Source organism: Eulemur rufifrons, chromosome 3 (genome assembly GCF_041146395.1).
Source record: "Eulemur rufifrons isolate Redbay chromosome 3, OSU_ERuf_1, whole genome shotgun sequence".
In the NCBI taxonomy this organism is placed as follows: Eukaryota; Metazoa; Chordata; class Mammalia; order Primates; family Lemuridae; genus Eulemur; species Eulemur rufifrons.
Window position 1 is genome coordinate 87,059,860 of NC_090985.1, and position 26,087 is coordinate 87,085,946.

At 37.6% G+C, this 26,087-nt stretch overlaps 2 protein-coding genes across 4 annotated transcripts in view; both read left to right on the forward strand.

Moving 5' to 3' along the window:
- PPP1R42 (protein phosphatase 1 regulatory subunit 42) overlaps positions 1 to 12,718 on the forward strand; it is a 29,496-nt gene extending 16,778 nt beyond the window's left edge. Inside the window, exons 6-8 of one of the 3 annotated variants that reach the window (XM_069466422.1) lie at positions 2,521 to 2,652; positions 5,226 to 5,385; positions 12,490 to 12,718. In XM_069466422.1, the coding sequence (XP_069322523.1) occupies positions 2,521 to 2,652; positions 5,226 to 5,385; positions 12,490 to 12,574 (377 nt within the window). In that variant the 3' untranslated portion in view covers positions 12,575 to 12,718. The remainder of the gene's footprint in view (positions 1 to 2,520; positions 2,653 to 5,225; positions 5,386 to 12,489) is intronic. The other 2 variants (XM_069466423.1, XM_069466424.1) reach the window with 2 other exon arrangements.
- Positions 12,719 to 14,831: 2,113 nt separating this feature from the next.
- Positions 14,832 to 21,324, forward strand: TCF24 (transcription factor 24). The gene is made up of 2 exons (XM_069466425.1): positions 14,832 to 15,221; positions 21,211 to 21,324. The coding sequence occupies exons 1-2, from the start codon at positions 14,832 to 14,834 to the stop codon at positions 21,322 to 21,324; spliced, it is 504 nt and encodes a 167-aa protein (XP_069322526.1).
- The last annotated feature ends 4,763 nt before the right edge of the window (positions 21,325 to 26,087 follow it).

The window sequence follows — 26,087 nt, forward strand, 5'->3', positions numbered from 1 at the left end:
CATGTAACCATTTCTGGAAATGTTCATGATACCGTACTGTAGGCGAGACTATAAAAGACGTAGAGATAAGTATATTGACTTGCAAATAAAGAAGATTTACAGAAAATTTGTCTTGAACAAATATTCTTTTCTGTAGCATGTTTTCTGATTACAAAATTAATACAAATTTCTTGTAAAAATATAGAAAAGGAAAATATCACTTAAAATCCTGCCATAGTTATGCTATTAACACTTTAGTATATGCCCTTTTAGTCTTTTTTCTATGAACATATGCACATATAACAAATTCTCTTTGATTTTAGCTTGTCTTCTTCTGATTTCTTTCTTCTTTCTAAATGTAAAGCCAAAAAACACAAAGTTAATTGAGGGCCTGGTTTGTTGCATCCCAGTCAAAAAGGACTATGGGAGCCATTTTATGTTTTGCAGGTTACCAAGTCCTCACCAAATAGAGTGACAATCCACATATTTGGTTTCCTTAGCATTAGTGGAAGCAAATTTTGTGTTGAGAGTAACCCATTAAAATGAAATAAGTCACACAGGTCTCTGATCTTGTGTCCATTACCTGGCTTCCCCTCTTGAACCACTTCTGCACCTATTAGCCTCAAGTAAGCCTCTATCATTTGCTAGAAATGATACAACATCAGGTTAAATGAGGCACAATCTTCTAATCATTCCTCAGCTGTCTGGGACATTCATGTGAGCAAGAAGGGATTATGATAAAAGACTTGGATTGTTAATTCCTTATATTTATAACAGATGTTTTAAAAATATGTATTGATATAGTCCCAGCTACTGGGGAGGCTGAGATAGGAGGATCACTTGAGCCTAGGAGTTTGAGGATGCAGTGAGCTATGATCATGCCACTGCACTCTAACCCAGGTAACAGAGCAAGACTCTGTCTCTTAAAAAAAAAAAAAAAAAGAAAAGAAAAGAAAAGAAAGTACTGATTATACATATCCCATCCAAAAATATATTAACAAATTATATAATTATTAATAAAAACAGATATGGAAAGACATCAAATAAATACAAGTGGTTGGGAAAACTGAGCTTAAAAGAATGACCTTTAATGTAAAGTTATAAGCACTAAGATTTTGACAATAAAACATTTAGCCAATTTCTTATAGTTTAGAGAGTGCTATTGTTCAATGAAAAAAAAAAGTACATGAGATAAGATATGGAAACAATTTTACTTCTAGAATTTATGGTTCTAGTTTATATTTCCTATTTCATCACTTTATTTTATACTTTGGATGTGACACAATATTATGGATCATATTTAAGTGGCAGTATTAACTTTTTAGTAGTATAACTAATATTTTATCAGAATATTATGATTTTCCCTCAAAGAATATGATCTAATAAATTTTACTATATCCTTTCTACATTCTGGGATCTAGTGGAAGACATTATTACATGGATGATGAGAGAAAATATCTAATTTTAAAAACTACTATATAGAATCTGGGGGTGGTGGCATACACCTATAGTCCCAGCTACTCGGGAGGTTGAGGCAGGATCACTTGAGCCCAGGAGTTCAAGGCCGCAGTGAGCTATGACCATACCACTGCATTCTAGCCTGGGTAACAGAGCAAGATCCTGTTTCTAAAAAATAAATTAAAAAAAAACTTACTACACAGAAACTTTATTAGAAAAAATAGTTTTTCTAATTAAATGAAGGCCATCTGTATTCATGTGATTAAAAAATTAATATAGGTAATATAGAATGTCCTATAATAAGGGAATTGTTCAATGTTTTATAGTATATCCACATACAATAGAACACTAGCCATTAAAAATTGTGTTTAAAGAAAGACATGGTAAAATGCTCACAACACAATATTAAAAAAGCAGGGTGCAAAACTATATAAATAGAGGATTCCAATTTTATACAGTATACACATATATACACATACATACATAGGAAACAAAAAAATGCTAAGAAATACACTGAAGTGTTATCAGTAGTTTTCAGTGATTATTTCTCACTGTGGAATAAGACAATTTTAATTTTTTTCTTTTTTTTTTTGTATTTTCCAAATATCTTACAACATGCAAAAGTTATTTGTGCAATTTACGAAGCTCAATTTTTACTTTTTCCTAATAATAATATTCTTTAAATCAATAGATAATATGATTTAATTTTTATTGAGTATAACATTTTTGTTTTTAAAAATAACAATATAGTTTACATATGACCGTAGAAGGGGGGACCATATACCAAATTGTTTATAGTTATTATCTTTGGCAGTGATAAGAAGGAAAGGTACAGACAATAATCACAGAGCCTTTTTATGTTTAGCACATATTCTTTTTGAAATCAGAAGAAAATCTAAAAATAAATAAAAGCTCAAAAAAATACATAAGTTATATAAACAATATATTTTAAAAAGAAATTTATTTCAGCTTATGGTGTAACTTAAATTCACATAGCCTAAACCAGAAGTGTATATTTTCACTTATATATTAATTATTTACATGTATATATTGTATTTTTTAAACATATGTATTTTTCTCCAGAATTTCTTGACGGAAAAGAAATTAAAAATGTGGAAAGACAATTCCTCATGAATTGGAAAGCATCCAAAGATGCCAAAAAAATCAGAAAGAAAAAAAGCAGTAAAAACGAGGATGCAAGCAACTCATACATAAGTAAGCATACTGTACTGACTAACTGACCACTTCTTCTAGTAAAGGGAATATTCTAACCAACAAAAAAAAAAAAAAATGCCAAGAAATAAGTGGTTTTTCTTTAGGTGTTTTAAGGTTTTTTTTTTTTTTTTTTAAACTTAGTTGTGCATAAAGATAAATACACTTTATCTTGTATAGGAAATTTTACCTATAATGTTTATATGTGAAAATGGTAGTTACTATGAAAAAAGCTGTGTTTGGTTCATATTGGGTATGACTGTGTCAGCCATATAAATGTAAAGCCATGAGGGTGGGGAAAAAATGTATAATTGTATATCTAGCAAAAGTGCATGATATCAGTTATGCAATGGTGAAACAACAATCAGCTAAGGAAATTGTGAAACCAAGCCACTAGGGATTCCAGTATTTTATGTATTTTCAATATTACATCAAAGATGCCAAAGCACCTTATTAATATTGAAGTTCTCATAAGATTTAATATTGCCTTCACCCCAGAATTGATCCAATTCTAAAAATGACATAGTTTCCTTCATCTTAATAGATTTCACAAATTCTTCCTAATTCAGGGATAATTACATTAATTAATGGTTAACTTCTCCAATGAAATTTGACAAAATAATAATTATAATGTGTCAAAGTTTACAATTTTTAAAAATTAGTCATTTAATTTTCTCAAAACAATCCTTATTAATCTCTTTATAATTTAGTGTGAGCCCTAAATAACAAAAACAATCTTGAAAGTCATTAACAACAAACTATCCAAAAAGGAAATTAGGAAAAACAATCCCACTTAAAATAGAACCAAAATGAATAAAATACCTAGGAATAAATTTAACTAAGGAGGTAAAAGACTTGTATACCAAAAACTACAAAACAGTGATGAAAGAAATTAAACAAGACACAAATGAAAAGACATCCCATGTTTGTGATTTGGAAGACTTAATATCGTTAAAATATCCGTAAAACCTGAAGTGATCTACAGATTCAGTGCAATGCCTATCAAAATCCTAATGGCATTTTTACAGGAATAAAAAAAAAATCTAAAATTCATATGGAACCACTAAAGACCATGACTAGCCAAATCACTCTTGAGAAAGAAGAACAAAGCTGAAGGCAACACATTTCCTACATTTGAAATGTATTACTAAGCTACAGGAAAACAAAAACAAAAACAAAAGAAAACCAACCAGCCGGGCGCGGTGGCTCACGCCTGTAATCCTAGCACTCTGGAAGGCCGAGGCGGGTGGATCGCTCAAGGTCAGGAGTTCGAGACCAGCCTGAGCGAGACCCCGTCTCTACTAAAAAATAGAAAGACATTATATGGACAACTAAAAATCTATATAAAAAAAATTAGCCGGGCATAGTGGCGCATGCCTGTAGTCCCAGCTACTTGGGAGGCTGAGGCAGTAGGATCGCTTAAGCCGAGGAGTCTGAGGTTGCTGTGAGCTAAGCTGACGCCACGGCACTCACTCTAGCCTGGGCAACAAAGTGAGACTCTGTCTCAACAAAAAAAAAAAAAAAAAAAAGAAAACCAACCAGTATGGTACTGGCAGAAGACAGACTTACAGAGCAATGGAACAGAACAGAGAGCCCAAAAATAAATATATGTGTATACAGTCAACTGATCTTTGACAACGGTGCCAAGAATACACATAAAATACGTAATTTTTTACATATTTTTGATAGGCTTGTAAATTTGGAGCTCTATATTGGGGGATTATGGTAAAATTATAGGAATTATAATCCCTGACTTCAAGGATTTTATGATTAAAAAATCGTATCATAAATATAGCCATATAGCTATATAACTCAAAATTGGAAACATAAACACTTCAGTAAAATCCAAAATATATGCACATCTTTTAGCATTTACTTTCATAGTTTTATGGAAAAATTCATGCATTCAGTTAATCAACATTTACTAAGCATCTTGAATATGCTCAGGACCATGCTAAGCATTGGGGATTAGAGGTTAATAAAGCAGTCCCCACTCAAAAGTAAATCACTGTGGGAAAGAGGATCTGTAAATAGGTCAATGATAAGTAATGTTAAATGCCAAAATAAAGGTATGGACATATCCCCAAACTATACATGACTAATATACTCCCTACAGGCTAAACACTTTGGGAAAATAAATTAACTGAGAACGGTAAAATTCAAAGCAGTTGGTATTTATTTATTATTTTTAATTTTTTTTTTTAGAGACAGGGTCTCACTATGTTGCCCAGGCTGTTCTCAAACTCCTGGGCTCAAATGATCCTTCCACCTCAGCCTCCTGAGTAGGTGGGACTATAGGGATGCCACCATCCCCAGCTCTCAAGGCAGTTAATATTTATATTAATATTGGCATTCCCATTTTGTCTATAAGAGTTGGCCATCAACTTTCCTGTATAGGTGTTTATGTATGAAAGTCTGTGATATTTTATTTTAGATATTAATTCTATCATTGGTTTTACTGTCTCTATTTAGCTTTATTTAATTCCATTTCATAAAATATAATTGTTAAATGCCATTGTTACAACTTAGTTATTAAGTTTCAAAGTAGAATGCTTTTAATTCTTTGTATGCTACAGGTAACTTTGAATCAATGCATCACATGGTTCCTGTTTATTACCCACAGATGGGTAAGCCAAAATTAGTCTTCTTCTCTGAAATACAGAGATACCCTGTAAATGGAAATGCATCTCCAGAAAGCTCCCAAGAAGATAACAGAAAAATTATTGAAGATATGGGGTAGGTTCTTTCAAATATTTGTGTGATTTATCTTCTTTGGTGGGGGGACGAGACACCCTCACTGTCAACAACACAGAGGAAGAGAAGCCCTCCATCTGCCTCCTAGTTCTCTGTTCTCAATCCTTCTTGGCCAAACACAGAAAGAAAAAAAGAGTTCATTGTTAGTCTGCCCAAACAGTCATAAAGTTGCAGGGGGAAAGGCTGGTTCCAGAAGAGTTTGGGAGTTACAGACTGTATATACCCACCGAGGTAGTGCAGGTGACTCAGGACAGTCTCAGAAGCATTAGGTAAAGATGCCTGAGGCCCAGTTGATGATGGGTCCACCAGTGGGTGGGCAACTGCAGTAAAAGGATACAGGTGCAGAAAGGAGAAATCCAGAGGACTAAACAAGTAGGCTATTTTTATCACTTCTCCAAACTAAAGGTTCTTAACCTCTTGTCTCTGAAGGAGGCATTAGAAGTTTCACTAGATTCTCAAAGGGGTTTATGACCCAAAAAATAGCTTAAGAATCACTATTCTAAACCTTGAGCATATATATAATTTAGCTCCATATGAATCAGTTCTAAATCTCCTGATGAGGAGAAAATTGCTTTTTAGTTTAAAAAAAATGACATCACTTTGATGTGAAAATAAATCATATTGGAAAATAACTTCACTTATTCATAAAACATTAGATATATGTCATATGCTGGGCAACACTGAATATAAAAACTCAAATGAGATAATCCTGATCTCAAATATTTTGCAACAAGCTAGTTGAGGAGTCAAATGTGATACAGTTACCCTACAGTATAAGTGCTATGGACATTATAAACCAGATCATAATAAATTCTATAAATTTTTCATTCAACTTATTTTTCATTTATAATTAATATAATGATTGCTCTATTGATCTTTATAATAATAAACTAGTCATCACAATATAATAATGAGCAATAGCATAGTTCCTTGAGAAAGTAATTAGAGCCAGTAGACATATCTTGGAATAGTTTTCCTTTTCCCAGATTGTCTGCTGAAGGTCAAGTGGGTTTGTCATGAGACCCTCTTTGCAAAGTCCAATCAAGGGATGATGGATGACTTAGCATTCCCTAGTAGAGCCCACCTGAAGAAGCCCCATGAACAATACTGCTGCACCGTCCTGCCCTATTCCATACTGAGTGGCTCAGGCTTGCCAGGATGCAGGCTTAGGGGAGAGGTCTGTGAGTCTGGAACATACTTAATTTGGAGAGAGGCAAAAGGACAAGCAGGGAGTCCTCATTTTGGTCTTGCCTCTATTCACAATAAAACCAGCGCTGTGTGAGAATTTGTGGCTTATGTCCATTCCCATCACCATAAAAACCATAGCTTGTCCACAGCACCCCAACAGTTTTTCTTAAAGATGTATACAACTGTTATCAATTCCACAACAGTGTTCTTGAGTTTTGTTTCTTTGCCAAGCATTTTGAAAAATCTTACTAGTATATCATCAATCTGGAAAATAAAACAAAATATACACAGCCTCAGAAAACAACGTTGGTGAATTCTATACATTGACACATACACTAGTTAAATCAGTAGTGAGCTGTAGCACATACCACATATTTTATAGCCCTGAGCAAAGCTCGAATCACTAGGAGTGCACTAATAGAATAGCAAATAAATCACTCTACCCTCATTTTCCAAACTAGGAATACTAAATACAGAGCTAAATGTGGTTTTAAAATATAAACTACTATGTATTACAAAGATAGGCTATCCTAAATGAAACCAGAAGAATAGAGGTATTCCTGGTGAAAAGAACACAAAGAATGTCCTGCTTCTGCCACCATCTGTAAAGTCAAATATGTTCAATCCTGAGTCTTCAGTTTTATCCTGTGAAAAAATAGTACATAAATATTTTCTTTTAAATGTTTGTTATTTTCTTAGGTAACATTTTCACTGTAGGCATGCCAAAATACTGTTTTGGTATCTCAAAAGATTCAAGTCATATTAGATAGGAATATCAGTTATACTTCTCTTTAATAAACAGTGATCAAATATATTATGGAATTTCATCAAGCTCTTGATATAGATTTTTAGGATATGCCTATTACTAACATTTTGCTAATTTAGCATAAAGCTAAGAGATAATAAGAATAAAGCTAGAAGTTCAGTACAATGTAAAAATCAAAATACCCAGCCCAAACACAAAGAATACATTTTCAGTTTCTAGAAAATTGATTAAAGCAATCTCTCCCTTTAATTACTTTAACGGAAAGAATAAGCTGGCATCAGCAGACGTATCTCCTACAGTCTGTATTTAATATTCAAGGTGAGGAGCCTGCTCAGAGGTAGAAATAAGGTTGGAGTGCATCTTCCAAAAAAAAGTATGTGCCCCACATTCCTTTAGGGTTCTACACACTGGGGGCTGTGTCTTTATCCTACATGGAGCACAGTGAAGCAACATCTGTCCAAAGACAGGAATGTTTTCCACCTCTTTTATAAATGCATGCAATCTGTGCTCATGTATATTTATACAAGCCTGCTTTCCCTACAGGGAGGAAAAAGTCAGACTCATTGACGTTGTTTTTGACCCTCAAACTGAACTTGATACTATCAATGTACACTTTAATTAAAGATTAGGTCAAAACTATTTTTTATTTAAAGCCTGAATCTGAACAAATGCCTTCACTGTTCAATTAAAAATAATGCATGGTATTAACAAACAAAAAAGGTACACATTATTGCTTCTTTCTGTCTTTGTCACAGTAAATACTTCTGACAGATGTTTCCTCTCTTTTTAAACATGCTAGGAGGTGCTTGAGCCTTAGTAATTTAAAATAGACATTAAATACATTTATATATTGCATATAAGACCCACTGAGAATATTGTACAGCACTGTACAATGAAAAGAGTAAATTGTTACTTGATTATTTAACTGTCTTTCAAGCCCAAGCAATGTTAATAGAGTCATTACATCTCTTTTGTTAATGTAAAAATAACTTTCTAGATGGGTTAGAATGCCCTTAAATTTCAGATACCTTTAAGGAATGTGAATCACTGGGGACCCATAATTCATAGGAAATGTTCACTGTTAGAAATGTTAACTATTTCTAAAATATCTAGTATCTTTTTGGTAGAATATGAAACCATTAGGTTTCTTTGAATTAAAAAGTGAACTTTAATAACAGTTAAAATAACTTTCCTTCACCACTGGTAAGGTTATATTTCAACAGTTGTAACAACAGGATCTATGTGCTTCAAGAAGAATTTTTAAAACTCCCATTTTTAATCACAAAACTCTGAGATGGTCTTATTTAAAGATCAAAACGCAAAGTTCAAATGCTTAGAACTATATGTTGTTAAACCTAACCTCAGTCTATTTAATTTTATATGCAAAATAAGCTTGTGTAAGTCAGTAATGTAGGCATAATGTTAACATTTTGATTTGCAGTTCTCAAAGAACCCTTTTGAAATTAGGGTATTCCCCCCCCTAAAAAAAAGTAACAGTGGTAAGCAACATAAGTTTTTTAGTTAAAACAGACTAAATGAGTCTAGTCTCAACTCTGTCAATGGTTTACTCTGTGAGCAAGAGTTATATAAGACCTAATTCAAAAGAATTATATTAGTTATTTTCCATTTTAAAATATTTTGAAGGCTGAATCTTCATTACCCAAACAAATTTTAAAAGACAGTGGAACTGTTGTAAGAATACCCATTTTTCAGCCTGGCATGGTGGCTCATGCCTATAATCCCAGCACTCCAAGAGGCCAAGGCAGGAGGATGGCCTGAGACCAGGAGTTTGAGACCAGCTTGCACAACATAGCCAGATCTCATCTCCACATTAAAAAAAAAAAAAAAAAAATTAGCCAGAAGTAGTGGTGCATGCCTGTAGTCCCCCCTACTCTGGAAGCTGAGTGGGAGGATTGCTTGAGCCCAGGAGTTCAAGGCTGCAGTGGGCTATGATGGTGCCACTGCACTCTAATCTGGGCTACAGAGTGAGACTCCATCTCTAAAAAAGAATATCCATATCATAGATGGGAAAATGAGGCTTGAAGAGGTGCAGTCAGAAGGACCCAAGGTCGCACAGCTGCCATGAACAGAGCTGAGACTTGAACCCAGCTCACTGACTTAAATAGCAAAGCTCTCAACTATTCTGCTAGGGGTTCTCAAACAAAAATGCCCTTAGGAACAGGCAGATACAGTGAGTGAGTACAGCTGAGGAAATAACTAAGATGAACTAAAAAGTAAGTACATGCCTAGCTAAAGGCATCTGTAGTTGCTTGGCTCCAGAACAGTGTGGCCAGGTGGACATGATGAACTTGAGAAATTACACTAGCTGGTAAGCGAGATATCTAGATTGTGAAGTCATCTGATTTAAAAATATTGGCTCAATCTGTTTTCTTAAAGAAAAAACATGTATTAGAATGGATAAAAGGAAAAACAATAAAAACAAAAAAGATATCTAGATTGTGAAATCATCTGATTTAAAAATATTGGCTCAATCTTTTTTCTTTAAAAAAATAACATGTATTAGAATGGATAAAAAGAAAAAAATGAAAACAAAAATCCTACTAATGCTGGCTAAGATATGGAGCAACTGGCACTCTCATGCAAAAATAGTATAGACCTGCAGACCCCAACTCCCAGGCCATGGACTGTTATCAGCCTGTGGCCTGTTAGCCACACAGCAGGAGGTGAGTGGCAGGTAAGAGACCAAAGCTTCATCTGTATTTACATCCGCTCTCCATCACTGTATCACCACATAAGCTCCGCCTCCTGTCAGATCAGCAGTGGTATGAGATTATCCTAGGAGCACAAACCCTACTGTAAACTGCACATGCAAGGGGCCTAGGTTGCTCTCTCCTTATGAGAATCCAATGCCTGATGGTCTGAGGTGGAGCTGAGGTGGTAATGCTAGTGCTGGAAGCTAGTGCTGGGGAGTTGTTACAAATACAGATTATCATTAGCAGAGAGGTTTCAGTGCACAATAAATGTAATGTGCTTGAAACATCCCCAAACCATCTCTGCCCACCACCCCCCACCTCTGGTCCATAGAAAATTGTCTTCCATGAAACTGGTCTCTGGTGCCACAAAGATTGGGGACTGCTGGTATAGACACTTTGGACAATAATTATGTTACAGGATCTTGCTCTGTCACCCAGGCTGAAGTGCAGTAGCCCAGTCACAGCTCACTGTAACCTAGAACTCCTGGGCTCAAGTGATTCTACTGCCCCAGCCTAGCTGGGACTACAGGCATGTGCCACCATGCCCAGCTAATTTTTTAATTTTGTTGAGAGATGGGTCTCACTATGTTGCCCAGGCTTGACATATCCTTATAAAGTTAAACATACATTTACCACATCTAGCAGTCCCACTTCTAGGTATTTTCCCAAGTGAAATGAAAACCTTTTAAAAATCAGTACCTTAAATGTTTATAATGGTTTATTCCTTATCATCAAAAACTGGAAACAATCCAAAGGTGTCTCGGCTGGGGAATGGATAAAGAAACTATGGTACATATATGCAGTGGAATATCATTCAGCAATAAAAAGGAATGAACTATTGATATACTTAACATGGAAGGATCACAAAAGCATTATGCTAAGTGAAAGAAGACAGACTTAAAAGGCCACATACTGTATGCTTCTATTTGTATGATATTCTCGCAAAGACAAAACCATAGAGACAGAAAAAAGATCAGTAGCTGCCAGGAACTACTGGGGCTGAGGGCAATGGCTGACTACAAATGATGGAATTTTGGGAAGTGAGGGAAGTTTATCTTTATTGTGGTGATGGTTACAAGATTGTATATATTTATCAAAACTGGCTGAACTACACACTCAAAAGGGTGAATTTAACTATGTAAATTACAACCTAATTTAAACAATAAAGGAAATAGTTGAAAGGCAAAAAAAGTACCAATTAATCTATTTTATATACATATAAAAAATTTCAATATTTTATATATAAAACATTTTCTTCACTGATATAATTATTTTGCATTATGAAGGCAATCTTAATTAGTTAATATTGCAAATTGTTTGACATATTTAGAAAAAAAGATATAATTTTAAGACCTATATACCACATCCAGCAAAATAAAATCTACAGCACTGTAAAGCCATGTACTTTTTGGAAGACTAGACAATTAAGAACTGCTAAGAAAGATATACCATGAAAATAGTATTTGGATTGTTAACAGGGAGTCACATTACTTAAAGTATGCCCCTTATTGAGATAGTAGATTAAAAATGTTTTGCAAATTATAAATATTCTACAAATCTTAAAAAGAATAGTATGGGTAAAGAGCACAAGTGTTAGGGTCAATCTTCCTGGCTTGAATCCTGTCTCTGACACTTGCTAGCTATGTGACCTTGGACAAGTTATCTGATCCCTCTCAATTTTATTTTCTCTACTGTAAAATGTAAAATCCTCAAAGAGTTTTTGTAAAGGCTAAATAAGAAAAAACCTGTTGAGCACTTAGCATATATAAAGTGCTAATTAAGTGGCACCTGCTACTAATTATTTATGTAATGTTAGAAATTTTAAGATTTTTATACTCTGAATTTAACTGTAAGTACAAGTTTCCTTTAGGAATTAGGACTACTCCGTAAGCATCAGAGGCTTCAGAGAGGCTCCCTGGAGTAGCAGCAGTAAGGACAGACAAGTGACCCGAAGTGGTCAGTCTTGTTACCTTAGTCCTTTCTTCTGCACCTGCAACATGGCTGGCCACTGTCCCACCACTGTTAGCAGTGATGAGCCTCTGTAGCCCCTCCACCCCACCTTAATAGGAGACTCTAGCAGGCTGGGTTATTATGAGGCATGTGAGGTGCCAAGGGTGCAAAATTCAAGGAGCCCCAGACAACTCACTTGCCTCACCCCAGTCCTGGTCCACCTTCTCTCCAATATTCTTATTTCCATACCTCTCTCAACTCATAGATTCTTCACAGTCTTCCCTCCCACGAGAGGAAAATCTTTGTTTCTGCTTGTTTTAAAGCCTAAGAAGATTCATACAGTTTGGTGATTAATCATTAGCCTTTACTATTGTTATTGTGTCCTAGATTCTATATGCTTGCTACCTTTTTGTGATACTTTCATTTTTTAAATTTAACGCTGCTTCTTTTTTCTCTCTATAAATACAGGAACCTCTCTTTGAAAAAATCTGAAAGCTTGCTGACAAAAAATGATGTGCATGAACCTCACCTTCTAGAGAACACAAAAGTATAAGACAATTTGTTTGTAGAAAATAATTCAGCCTCAAGTGATCTGAAACGTTTGATTTTTTTTTTTTAACTTTATAGGACTAGGCAACAACATCTTTTGTGGGCTTGTGGTTTTACGGTATTTCATTACATTCAAAAAAACCTTTAAGCTCCTGTTTGATTTGCTTCTTTACACAATCTGAAACATTGCTTTCCACATGTGAATTCAAGGATCCAGTAATTGCTTTACACTTCATCACATACACTTTACTGAGAAAAGATGTGATTTCTCACTCAGCAATGGAAATCCTTTTTGAATCAATGGAATTTTGGTGTGCCGCTTTCTAAAGTGTAACTCTAATTACAGTTATCGGACGAGAATTGCGATTAAAGACTAAGGATCATTCTGATCCACTGACATACTTAATGTGTGGGCCGGTATATCCAAATAGCGCCATTACTAATGAGCGCTTGGTACAATAGTTCCAATGTAGAAATCTACTGGAAAGTATGAGATTATGTTGCACACACAAGAGCAGTTTCTTTGGTGACATTTTAAATTTGATATTACGTTTTGACCCCAAAGAAGAAAATGTCCTGCTCTTTAAACTGTAGGCATTGTTTCGAGCGTATCCTAATTACGTTGCTACAAAGCATCTTGCGTCCATTCAGACTTCCCCCTACGAAGGCGACAGGTCCAGGACCAGCGGAAGCCACGGAGGACGGGGGGCGCCCGGGCCGAGCGCTTGCCGGGGCGGCTCTAACGGGCCTCGGGGCGCAGCGCCCACTTTCCAAGGGAGCCTTGGATCGGACCCTCCTCGCACCGCTGTAAGCCAGGCTTCCCGAGGGTCCCCAAGTGCAAAGCCACGAACGAATTTTACGTCCAAATAATGTAGGAGCAGTGGCCCCGCGGAGGCAACGAAGGCGGCCAGCCAGGGTCCGCGCTCCCGCGGAGGAGCGACGGCCATCCCAGGGTTGTCGCTGTGGTTTGGGAGCTTCCTAAAGTATTACAAAGGGAGCACTGGGGGTCTTGACGGAAAGGCAATTGACCTCCGAGCGCCTCCACAAACTGGCCAGGGAGTACTGAGGGGGACTCCTCCTGCTTTAGGTAATAAGGGCAACAAGAAACGTTTACCTTGTGGTGGAATAAAAGGTTAGAACCTGGATGTGGCACACTCGACATTTCCTCACAGAAAATTAAAAGTCACGCTCAACCAAACGGTAGCGTTCCCGCCTCAGCTGGGCGCCGGCCTGGAAGAAGCCCGGAATCAGACTGGCCCTGAGGCGGTGGGACGGCGGCGGGGTGAGGTGACTCACGAGACCTCGCCCGCTGTATCGAGCCCAGGCCGACCCCACTGCCGCCACCTCGGCGGCGCCCTCCGCGTGGGCCCCGGGGAAAGCCGAGCCGGCGCTGGACGGAGGGGCGGGGCCAGGCGGACGCCTCGCCCGTCTGGACCCGCCCCGCGCGCCCCCCTTCCGCCCCCAGCGGTTTGATTAATGACTCTCCGGCGGCTGCCGGGGGAGGGAGGGCGGCTCTGCGCTGTCTCAGCCCCCGGCGTAGCCCCTCCGGTGGGCGCAGGCCTCCCCCCGACCTGCGTCGCCTGCAAGCACACACACCCGGCCACGGGGGCGCCCACATAAAAGGCGTGGCCAGCGGGATCTGCAGTGGCCGTCGGCTTCAGCTTCGGCTGGACCAGGATGGAGTGAGCAGCGCGGTCCAGGCCACGCAGACCCGGCTCGACGCCCCTCGCCCGGCGGAGCCGAGCCCCACTCAGCCGCTCCAGGAGAGGTAAGGGCCCGGTCCGACGCGCGCTGCGCGGTTCCCGGCTCCGAGCGGTAGCGGGTGCCGTAGTCCGAGGTGAGGGTAGGGGGTCCCGCACTCCTCGGGCAGGGATTCCCCCCGGCGTGAGTGGCCTGAGGGCGGCTGACGTGTCGCGGCGAAAATGACCCGCGCCACCTTTCCTTCGGGGCTGGCCAGATTATATTGCCGAAGAGCGAGCAAGTGCCTAACCCGAGCTGTGCTACCAAGATCTTTCTTCCCGGGTGAAATAGCCCATTCGCTTAATTTGTCCTTTTTAAGTAGAGCTGGCACCGCGCCCCTCTCCTCATCCTTCTGAGGAGCCTGCGAACCCAGCTCTCCCCAGATGCGCCAAAGCAAAACGCGCCCCGGGCAGAAGGAGCCCGGAGAGCGCCCGAGCCACGTCGGGCGGGCGCGCAGAGAGGGGCGCCCCGGCCTCACCGCGCTTTCGCCCTTTGCAGTGCGCGCTGCGCGGGAAGCCGCCATGGACCGCGGACGCCCTGCGAGCAGCCGCCTAAGCGCCAGCGCCGAGCCTGCTCCCGCGGCCTCCGCCACCCGCGACTCGAGCCCCGGGCGGACCGGGACGGGGCCGGCGGGCACCGGGGGTGGCGCGCGTTGCGGAGGCGGGCGGCCGGCGGCGGCGAACGCGGCTCGGGAGCGCAGCCGCGTGCAGACCCTGCGGCACGCCTTCCTGGAGCTGCAGCGCACGCTGCCGTCCGTGCCGCCCGACACCAAGCTGTCCAAGCTGGACGTGCTCCTGCTGGCTACCACCTACATCGCGCACCTCACCCGTAGCCTGCAGGACGATGCCGAGGCGCCGGCGGACCCTGGACTAGGCGCCCTGCGCGGCGACGGCTACCTGCACCCTGTCAAGGTAAGTGGGCAGGGCGCCCTGCAGGGAGCAGGACAACCTGGCCTGCCCTATGTGTCACTGTCTGCGTAAATGCCACCGAGCCCTCACTCCTCCCCACGAGTGAGGCGGAGGACTAACCGGGAGAGCGGCTGTGGCCTGCAAGGGCACCCAGTGGCAAGGTCCCCATTACAAGAGACTGCTCCTTAAAGGTTCGCAAGTAGGGGGTGAGGCGTTTAAACCTGGGGGGTTTGGGTAGGGGCCTTTGAGGCCCCATACAGGAGGCAGTCTAAGGATTTGTGCTGCCTTCCAAGGTGAGAAATGGGGACTTGGTTGCACGTCCTGATAATTTTTAATACTGAGTTACATTTATGCTCCTTTGAGAATTTTTGAGTGTTTTAATTTACATAATCACCTTTCTATTGTATTTTCATGGGATATTTGAAGGATTTCATGTATTAAATGGAGTAATGGAATTATCTGCCCCTAAGCAATCCTAGGAAAACTGTTGAAATTTTTTTGGTAAAACAAGTAAGAACCCCGATGGAGTACTATTTCAGTCTGTTTAAATAAAGGTTAATTATCATGGACTGGACAGTTACCAAGAATGTTAGGAAAAAACTACATTTTTTTAATGTAATTTTCATAATAGTTTGGCGTATATGTTGAGTGAATTGATTAAACACGACATTCAAATTCTGTAATGTACATAATTAGCCATGAGAACCCATTTTGCATAATTTCTTTATATATAGGTAAAATGGTAGCTAAGTTTTCACTTGATATGGTATATATGGTTATGATTTATTACCTATATTGTAGTAGTTAGTCTTTGCATCATCCTTTTCTCCTAGATTTGTTTTGAAACCTTACACTGATTGGGCTTTCTGTTCAAAAAGTGTCATCTTCTCTATATTTGCTAAAGCTAAATTGTCAAAGTTTTGTTTCCAACATTCTGAAGTATTTTGACACACACACAAAGTTAGGATTCAGCCTTAACATATCAGTGTTCAATAAATTATTAAGTAATCATTATTGAAATATGGTAAAGCACACCCTCTGATAACTAAACTTAATATAGGTAAACAATAATTTAAAAAAACTTAATTGTAAATTACAATATGAACTGAACTTAATTGTAAGTTACAATTAATTTATTACAATGTAATATCAGTTAATATTAGAGGGTGTGCTTTACCATATTTAGAGGTGAGGTTTAACAAAATTTACTTTGGAAATATAATCAAAATGATGATAGACTTTAACCATTTCAAACATTAAATATAAAAGGTAAAATATTTATTTATAATTTTGATAGACCCCATCCTATTCATGAGTTTTATAGCATAATCTCAGCAGAAAAGTCACTCATAACTAATTAAGGGGTTTTACAGTGTGCATTAGATTGCCATTCAAAAATACCATTAATATTAGGTTTCTTTTGACTTGACATTTGCCATATACTCTAAGAAAGTTTATTTTAACATTAAGTATATTTTAGTACAAAGAGAAAATGTTAAATGCCTCTTTCGTGAGAGATATAATTCAGAATGAGATACCAAGAGTTGTTTTTCACCTTAGTTTCTTGCAGTGCTTTTCTGAATAATGTTATAAGCATCATTTTCATGTAACACTAAGCATAGCAAGCTGTTTTTTTGCACTTAATGCATGTATCAAATGTTTTTGTAATCATAACTATTTTGAGAAAAAGCAAATCTCATTTGTCCTCTGAATTAACTATTTTTATTTTAAAAGACATCTCTAGAGATGATGCAAAGCCAAAGGTTATGTCTTAAAAAGAATTGATGGTTGAACATGTGACTAAACAAGTTTTAAAATCAAACATTTATTGAATTCTTACTACGTGCAAAGCACTGTTTTAGGAGAGTGAATACAATTATGAGTAAGACTCAGTCCCTCTCCTAAATAAACATATAGAGATGAAAACAAAAGTACAAATAACAGTACTGTAAGGGAGAATGTTACATTTGTCATAAAAGAACTATAATTATGTGTTTTGGAAAATCAGAGGGAAGAGATTTTATATACATAATTGAAACTGCCTGTTAACACATTATTTTAAGATAATAACAAAATATTTAAATGTTAAGCCTATCTTTGATTAATGCAAAAGAAAGAAAAATATTCTCATTATTTGTACTTTTGGGGTAGCTAAAGGCTCATTATAATAAACTGTTGTATACTTTAGTAAAAAGTGTTCTGAAATGACTTTATTTTTCTGCCTTACAGCATAGTGTTACTCTGATAATAGTCTTACTTCGATTATCAAAGATACTTTAACAGTTATTTCAAAGCCATAATTTTGCATCATCAGCCCTTATTATCAGTATTGTTAGCACTGTTGGGGACTTACTTTAAGAGTATCTCAAATGAAACTGGAAGGTTTAAGAGACTGGGATCCTAGGGCATAGCCTAAGACAGCAGTTTTTATCCCTTTGGGGTACTAGCAATTTCAATCAGCACCAATCACCCTAAGGGCAATGAATCTCCAAGAGAACAGAGTATATTTCAGATCTTTACATTGGCAGAAAAGCACGTAGGACTTTATTAATTGCCATACCCTTTAAGCATCATTGTTTATAATATAGGTAAACAATAATTTAAAAAATAAACACAAAGTTTTGTTATTTTGGGGTCATTTAAACCTTCAGTTTCAGGTTCAGCTCTGGTTAATTGGGAGTTTGCTAGATTTTTCTAAGCTCAATGAAACTACAGTACATGGTTTTAAATATACCTTACTAGGGAAAGTAGAGCTAAGGTTTGTGCTAATCTACACAATGCTGAAACAAACCATTGAAAAGTGAAATGTGAATCAGTCAGCTGGCTTTTTTGGCATCAAGGTGACATGCAACCTAACCAATATTCAATCTTCATTTTAATTCCTGATTCTTAAAACTGTTTATGTATCTACAGTAAGTTGATTAAAATCATTACAAGCCTTTTGAAAATCAAGGATACAAAGGAAAGTTTTATTATTTTATAAAATCCGTGAAAAACGAGGCAAAAATCCACGTATACATTTTTAGGTTTGCTTCATTAATTACTTATATCCTAGCAAAGACGAAAGAAACAGATGCCTTCGTTTATGTCCACACTTGGTTGAATGATTCATTCAGAGCAATTCTCAACACAGTGGGGCCTGGGCAGCACATATGAAAACCACCAGGCAAGCATTCCATGGTATTTTGATTTTAGTTTTATAATTGTCACATAATTGTCAAATTACATTTGAGATGAGCTTCAGATTTGTATGCTTATGAAAATGGGGCAGGGATTTAAAAGGTGAAGAAGCACCAGTGTATAATATTGCCAAAAATCTAGCGCTTGAAATTGATGCTTTCTGCCACCATACCCTATTCACTACATGTTTTAGTCTGCCTTACACTATTCACAGTATGTATTAATCTGATATAACGATGCCAGGTCCTGACATTTTCACACAGTCTAGAGGCTGGAAAGTCCACGATCAAGGTTCCAGCAGGGTTCAGTTCCTGGCAAGGGCTCTTTTGCTGGCTCTAGCTGGCTTTCTTCATGCTGTGTTCTCACATGGCCTCTCCTCGCTGGTGCATGTACACCAGGGAGGAGGAGGAGGAGAGAGAGAGAGAGAGGGAGAGATATCTTCCTCTTCTTAAAAGGTTACTAGTGCCTCGTGACCTAATCTAACCCTAATTACCTCCCAAAGGCTCCATTTCCAAATCTCATCACCTTGGAGGTTAGGGCTTCCACATATATATTTGGAGGGTGACGGCGGACACAAACAGTCCCTAAACACTAGAGCAGTGGGGTCTTTGGTATAATGCAAGACTTTAATCTAACATAACAGTACCAGGTCCTGACCTATCAAATGAACCTCAGTCTAGCTTCTAAACACCTCAGCAAAGTAGCCTTTGGAAGAGCCCAAGGACAGGACCAATGACAGGGATACACCTAAAATGTACAAGAATACACGTTATTTAAAAAAATTGATATGGATTTGCAAAAACTAGCATAGTATCCGTCTTATTACTGTATCAAACATAATGTCCAAGGTTATTTAGAGGAAGACTACATAGGAGCGGACCATTTTAAATTCCAAGTAACATAAATGTTATCTTTTATCTATGTTTAACGTATAGATTACCAGCTAGAATAATCTGAATTTAGGACTCCTAAATGATCTGAACTACATAGGTGCAAACTCACTTATCACATCTGGAGACATAAAAAATAGAACTTTTGTTGGTTGTCACAGAATAGAAACTTTCCAGTTAATATCGCATGCCCACTTATTCTTTATGGCTACGTTTTACATTTGGAATCCCAGTTTAGGTGAAAATAACTGTACTCAGAAGTACAATGAGAGTTTATATTCCAGCTCCGCTCAGGGGTGGGGAACCTGCAGCCTTGGGGCCACATATGGCCTTCTGGATCCTTGCATGTGGCCTTTTGACTGACTCTGAATTTTACAGAACAAATCCTTTTATTAAAAGGAGTGTGGCAGAGAAAGATTGAAGCTTTTCTTGCCTCCTTTGGTACTTAAAAAATAACAGTCTTGAAATCAGAAGGCCACAGGTTCCCCACCCCTGCGTGGGTGATTTCAGTATGCAGCTTGGGTTGAGAACCCAGAGCATATTAATAATTGTACCTCTATTTGAGCATTGTGGATTATCTGCCAAGCATTTAAAAACATTTCATGGTGCTATGTAACCAGCAGCCTGCCTGTGCATGTTCACTCATGAAGATAGGTAGCCTGACTGTGGCAGCATTTGCTCTCTGCAGAGTGTGGGGCCACATTGCTGACCTTTTTGGGAGTTGTACTTTTTTTAGTCTATCTTTGTATTAAGAAAGATGGTATTTCTTTGATTAGTATTCCAAGAACCTCAGAACTTAACTGATTATATGAATCCCTGCCCCTAAAAAAGAGTTCCCTTCTAAAAGTACTACTCATATGTTTTTTCATTATGCCTGTCTGGCAATAAATTATATTGTTTGAGAGGGAGGTTTTCCATCACAAAGATGAATTGAGAATAATCATGATCAGTAATTCAAATGTGATTATTACCAAAAGGTTAGAGCTGTTTTACACCAATACATCCAGAAATTTAATCTGGATGTTCCATCTATATAACACCAAATATTCTAATATTTACAACTTCCAGATATTACTTCTAGCTAGAGAAAACATTTTGATGGTAGAATTAGTCACTTTTTATCATGGTTCTATTCTTCTTCTTCTCTTCTTTTTTTTTTTTTTTTAAGAGATAGGGTTTTGCTCTGTCACCCAGGCTGGATGGAGTGCAGTGGCACCTTCATAGCTCACTCAGCCTCCAGCTCCTCAGCTGAACCAATCCTCCAACCTCAGCCTCCAGAGTAACTGAGACTACAGGCATGCACCACCATGCTCAGCTAATTTTTTAATTTTTTATGGAGGTGCAGTTGCTGTGTTGCCCAGGCTGATCTTAAACTCCTAGCCTCAAGTGATCCTCCTGCCTCGGCCTCCCAAAGTGCTGGAATTACATGCATGAGCTACTGCACCCAGCTATTGTGGTTCTTTGACAAGCGTAGACACATAATACTTACCACGTGGAACTTTTAAAAATATCTTTAAGGCCAGAGATCTAGTTTTAGGCTTAATTTTGTTTTAGATTTAGTTTGAAATTAAAACATTATGGGTAGATATATTTTTCTTCACTTCCAACTATATTCACTCTCCATAATTTCTTGCAATTCTTGTCTACATACACATATATTCTTTCTATAGTTATAGTCAAAGTCTGGGAATACTTTTGCTTTTTACTGTTAGCATTAATAAAACATTTTTCATGTTCCTTATGCTTCATAATTATAATTGTTATTAGCTACATAATATTGCATTTGCATGGGGCTATTTGGAATCTTTCACATTACAGACTATGCTGTATATATCATAGTTACTAACCTTTGAATTCTTGTTTAAATATTTTTTATTTATTTTTCTCATCAACATTATAACAAAACAAATATTCTTTTCCAGAAATGGCCTATGCGATCAAGATTATACATTGGTGCTACCGGTCAGTTTCTGAAGCATTCTGTCTCTGGAGAAAAAGCAAATCATGACAACAGTCCAACAGACTCACAGCCTTAGGCTCTCCCATAGTAGGAGCTGGTAACAGTGGTGGCTATTGTTTTAAATAGTATGAAACAATTCTATATTTATTATATCAGACCTAACAAATATCATTTCTGAAAGTTTACATATGAATGCATAGTTGGATGTTAGATTTGTCTGTCTAATATAAACATGGAATGAAATAATTGGTCTTATATAAAACACACAGCTTATCTAGTGTGAGAGAGACACTACTATATAGTGGGAGAGAAACTATTAGAAAAAGGAAAAAGACATATGAAAGCAAACAATTGTATATGCAAAGAATGCACACGTTTTCTGTCATGTATCGATTAAAAACTGATAAGCTGATATCTATTGGTATAATCTTCCTAGTTTAAAAGGATCTGTGTTTGTAATACACCAGTATTCCATTATTGTGAAAACTAGATTGTACTTACTGTTGGTCTAAGAAGCCATTTCAGTTAGAAGGTGTGAGATCATGTATTCAGTTGAGTATGTGTGAAAAGACTATTGTAGTAATACAAAGATTTGGTAACTTCTATCACTAGTTATTTTTCCCTGTTAGAAAACTTAGAGTATTAGAAATGGTTTGCTCCATAAGACAGGACTTGGCCACCTTCTTAGAGGGTTATTCAGTATCTTACTATGCAAATTGTGGAAGGCACTGGTAATCCCTGCAGCCCAGTGTGCACAAGAGACCAGGTGTCACTGGGCGGCAGCACTCGTCACCCTCCCTGGTCAGTCCATATCCACCCCACCCTCTTTCAGGTCCTGAGCTGGGTAACAGGTTCTGCTGCAGCCACTGTGGAGAGAGTGGCATGTTCAGGCCTGGTAGGAGCCTTGAGTGAACCCATGACCCTCCTCACAGTCAGTGCCATGATCAGGCTTCCCCCCTTGTCAATTGCCATTCACAATCTCCCTGCCTCACATAGTGAAAGGGGAGAAATCCAGTTTGATTTGGGAGTTCTGGCAAGGATCTGCACCTTGGGAGGGTCTGAGGACACAGAGTGACCATGCTGAGATAAATTCAGACTGGAGCAGACCCCTTGAAATCTGCCCTGATGTGAACCTCCTCCATGGCCTCCCCCATCACACTGCATGCTGATGAGTGCTCAGGGAGCAGCTGGTCTGACTAACTGCGCCAGTGGTTTAAGTTTTCAGCAGGAGTCTGGGGGTCAGGGCCATGAAGTAGAGATGTTTGTTGGGGAACATACTGAACCCTAAAACAATGGGGTTCAGTAGAGACATTGGAAAAAAATCAACCTCAGTCATTCCCTTTTACCTGCCTTTCTTGCTTTTCTCCTCAGTCTTTACTATTCCCCTTTCCAACTGTTTTGTGTTTTCACCTCAGCTTTCTAGCTTTTGGCAGTGAAGTAAAGTAAAAGATCATTTGGGCCAGGCTCAGTGGCTCATGCCTGTAATCCTGGCACTTTGGGAGGCCGAGGTGGGAGGATGATTTGAGGCCAGGAGTTCAAGCCAAGCCTGGACCACATAGTGAGACCCTGTTTCTACAAAAAATAAGAAAAATTAGCCAGGCATAGTGGCAGATGCCTCTAGTCCCAGCTACTTGAGAGGCTGAGGCAGGAGGATCACTTGAGCTCAGGAGTTTGAGGCTGCAGTGAGCCATGATCACACCACTGACTCCATCCTGTGCTATAGGAAGACCTCATCTCTTGGAAGAAAAAAAAAAAAAAAGATCAGCTGTTATTCAGTTGATTCAAGTGAACATTACCATGTTTTCACTCATATTTAATAGTTTAGAAGTTTGAGTATTTTAATGTGAATATACTGTTTATAATGTGGCCAAAGCATGTCTTTTTAAAAGACACATAAATAAAAGCTTTCTTCGTATTAATATGCAGCAAAAATGTTTGCATATTTAAATATTTGTGAATGTATTTACTCATGTAATAGTGAAAGGAATAAAAATTAAAATGAGATTTGGATTCAGCCATTTACTATTATACATTATTAACATAAGAAGTGCTAAAAATAATTTTTACCTTAAGAAATGAAATCAAAGCTTCTTTAAAGTTACCTCAAACTGAATTGCAAACACTAAATTTGATAGCAAGTATTCCAGAAAAATGATTTTCTTGCCAATAATGCTTATCTATTAGTTTGACTACAGTTTTTAAAGCATTTAATTAGGGAAAAACTATGACTTTTGTTGAATTCTTAGACTTTTCTAAATCATCCTGTTAGTAGAGCTTTGCCTTTGATGGTTTTACTTTTTATTTCTTCTTGCCAGTTTCAAATGTTTTAATGCCAAAGAAGTGTATTTCTGTCATAGATTTTCATACCATTTTATTAAATTGCTAAATATGATGACAGCTTTTGGTAGGTTGGAAAATCTCAGAGGAGAAATTGTATATTTTCACCCAAAGGTTTAAAGGAGCATGCTGTTTTAATTAATAGTATATAGTCAGGATAAGGTGTATTATAAAAATAAAATAAAGCACTAATTTGAAAATTAATTTAGTCTGTTAAATGTGCATCTGTCTTTTTGGATATTTAACAAACACTAAAGGTACATTTGAAAATCTTTTTAGAAGATAGATACCTACTTGGTGTTAGCTTTTTTACCATGCTGTCCTCAATAGAGAATATATTAGGACTGGGGAAGGGGGCATATTTGGATCGCAATATTATCTCATAATCTACAGGGAAATCCTCAGTAAAATTTCTTTCAGTTCACTCAGATCTCCTAGTGATAAGACACATTTAAAATTTTTTCTATGATGGTAATTTGGGGAGCTAGGGAAATGCCTTTTTAGATGCATAACCAGTTCTAACAGACTTACAGAATTTTTATTGTTTCTTTTTCTAATTATGAAAATACATGAAGTACAATTCGGCTTATACATCAATAAAGCTATATTAAAAAGTATGTATATACTTGTTTTTAAAAATGAACTTAACAAAAGAATGAAGGGGAAAGTAAAAGTTCTGTAGTAAAGATGGGCATTTAGAATGGAGTAAAAGCAGGGATATCTGTTTCACACATTAACTGGTAATAAAATGAGTGGTTTTGCATTTTTATAAGGCTTTTTTGACCAAACTACTCCAATCTACAGAGTTACAGATAACCTAAATGGTGGCTTTCTTATGTATTCATGGAGACCTTATTTAAATTTAGAAGAACCTATGCAAAAAGAAATAAATGCTGACTGACTTTACTGAAATTCATAGTAATTATTTTAGTTGAAATTGCTTCTTAGATTAAATTATTCAATAATTTCTCTTTCTCTCAAAGGGCCTCATTCTATATTCATGAAAGCAACTGACCAGTTATCAATTAAAGAGAAAGTATTCAGGCTCTAGTGTAAGTTCTTTTTTTAGGTGATTAGGTGGGAGGAAATTCTATTATACATATAATTTCCAGCACATAATCTTTTTACTTTAGGCCTTGGTATATCATAGTGTCATTCTGAGAAAATAATCCAATACAGATAAAACATCTCTGCAGTGGTCAACATGATTGACTTAGAAATCAACACACAAATTATATCTGGTATCATGACATGGTAAAACAAGTTGCTTGTTGGCTGTACATACAGTTGTCTTGCTGCTGCTCTTAGCTGGCAGGGGGAAGAAATTACAAATCAAACAAAATGCTCCTGATTCCAATTTACATATTAGATATTTTGAGAGATGGCTTACTCTCAATGCTCTTTTCTTACTCTGTGTGGATTGCAAATTATATCAATCATGTATTTTATTTAAAAAGCTGTGAACTTTGACTCTTCTAGCACTGCTGGATTCTGTCTTAATTTGGTGACAAATTTATGTCTTTTTTTAATCATTGTTGGAGGATGTGATTGATATCTACAGTTACCCAGATAATTTAAGATGTAGTATACTATTGATGTCTTCCTACAGTGTACACACTTTTGATTTTTTATGATAGCTATTTTGTTATTATTGTATTAATAATTTTAAAAGTATCCAAAAACTAAGATTGCAAATTTTTAAAAGGGACACTAGGGAAATATTGTAAAATTATATATCTCAGAGACAGTATGTACTTTTATTTTGTTATGTCATGGTAGCTGTTGGTCTTAAATGTGACTATTGTACTGAAAAATAAACATCCTTTAAATCCTGTAGATTGCTTCCTATAGACTATGAGCACCGCACAGATGCACTGCAAAACAGTTGGGAATGAGGGACATTAAGTATTCTTGCCTAACTATATAAACCTGGGAAGGGTTTCCCTTCCTATGTTTACACAAGTCTTAGTTTCAACTCATAAGAGAAACCAGCTCAATGAAATATACCTCCATCACTCAAATGCTTTCATTATAAATTATAACATAGCATTCAGCTGTCAGAAGCTTTTAAATCATAAACTGCAGAATAATCTTAACTATTAGACTTAAAGATTATGTCAGTAGTCATTTCCTGTGCACATGAATGTTACTAAAGAGATGCATACATTCCTGCCCTCTCAGGACCAAGAAGTATGTCCTGGCGATGAACCTTAATTACTCGTCTCCATTTTTTGGCCATTGGAAACTGGAGGCCGTTTCAAACAATGTGATGTCTAAATAAAAATTAATTTTAACCATTTTTATCTTCAAATTATAAAATCACTCAATTTAAAAATTTAAATGTGTGCTATTATAAGCACACCTTAACTGTATAGATGGGTATGTCAGGTGGGACAAAATTTATTTTTATTAAGTCCTTTATTAAAAAGTAGACCCACTGAAGATTGTTTCTACTCTGTGTACAGCACATCTGCACCCCTGGCTACTGTAAGTCCGTGTACT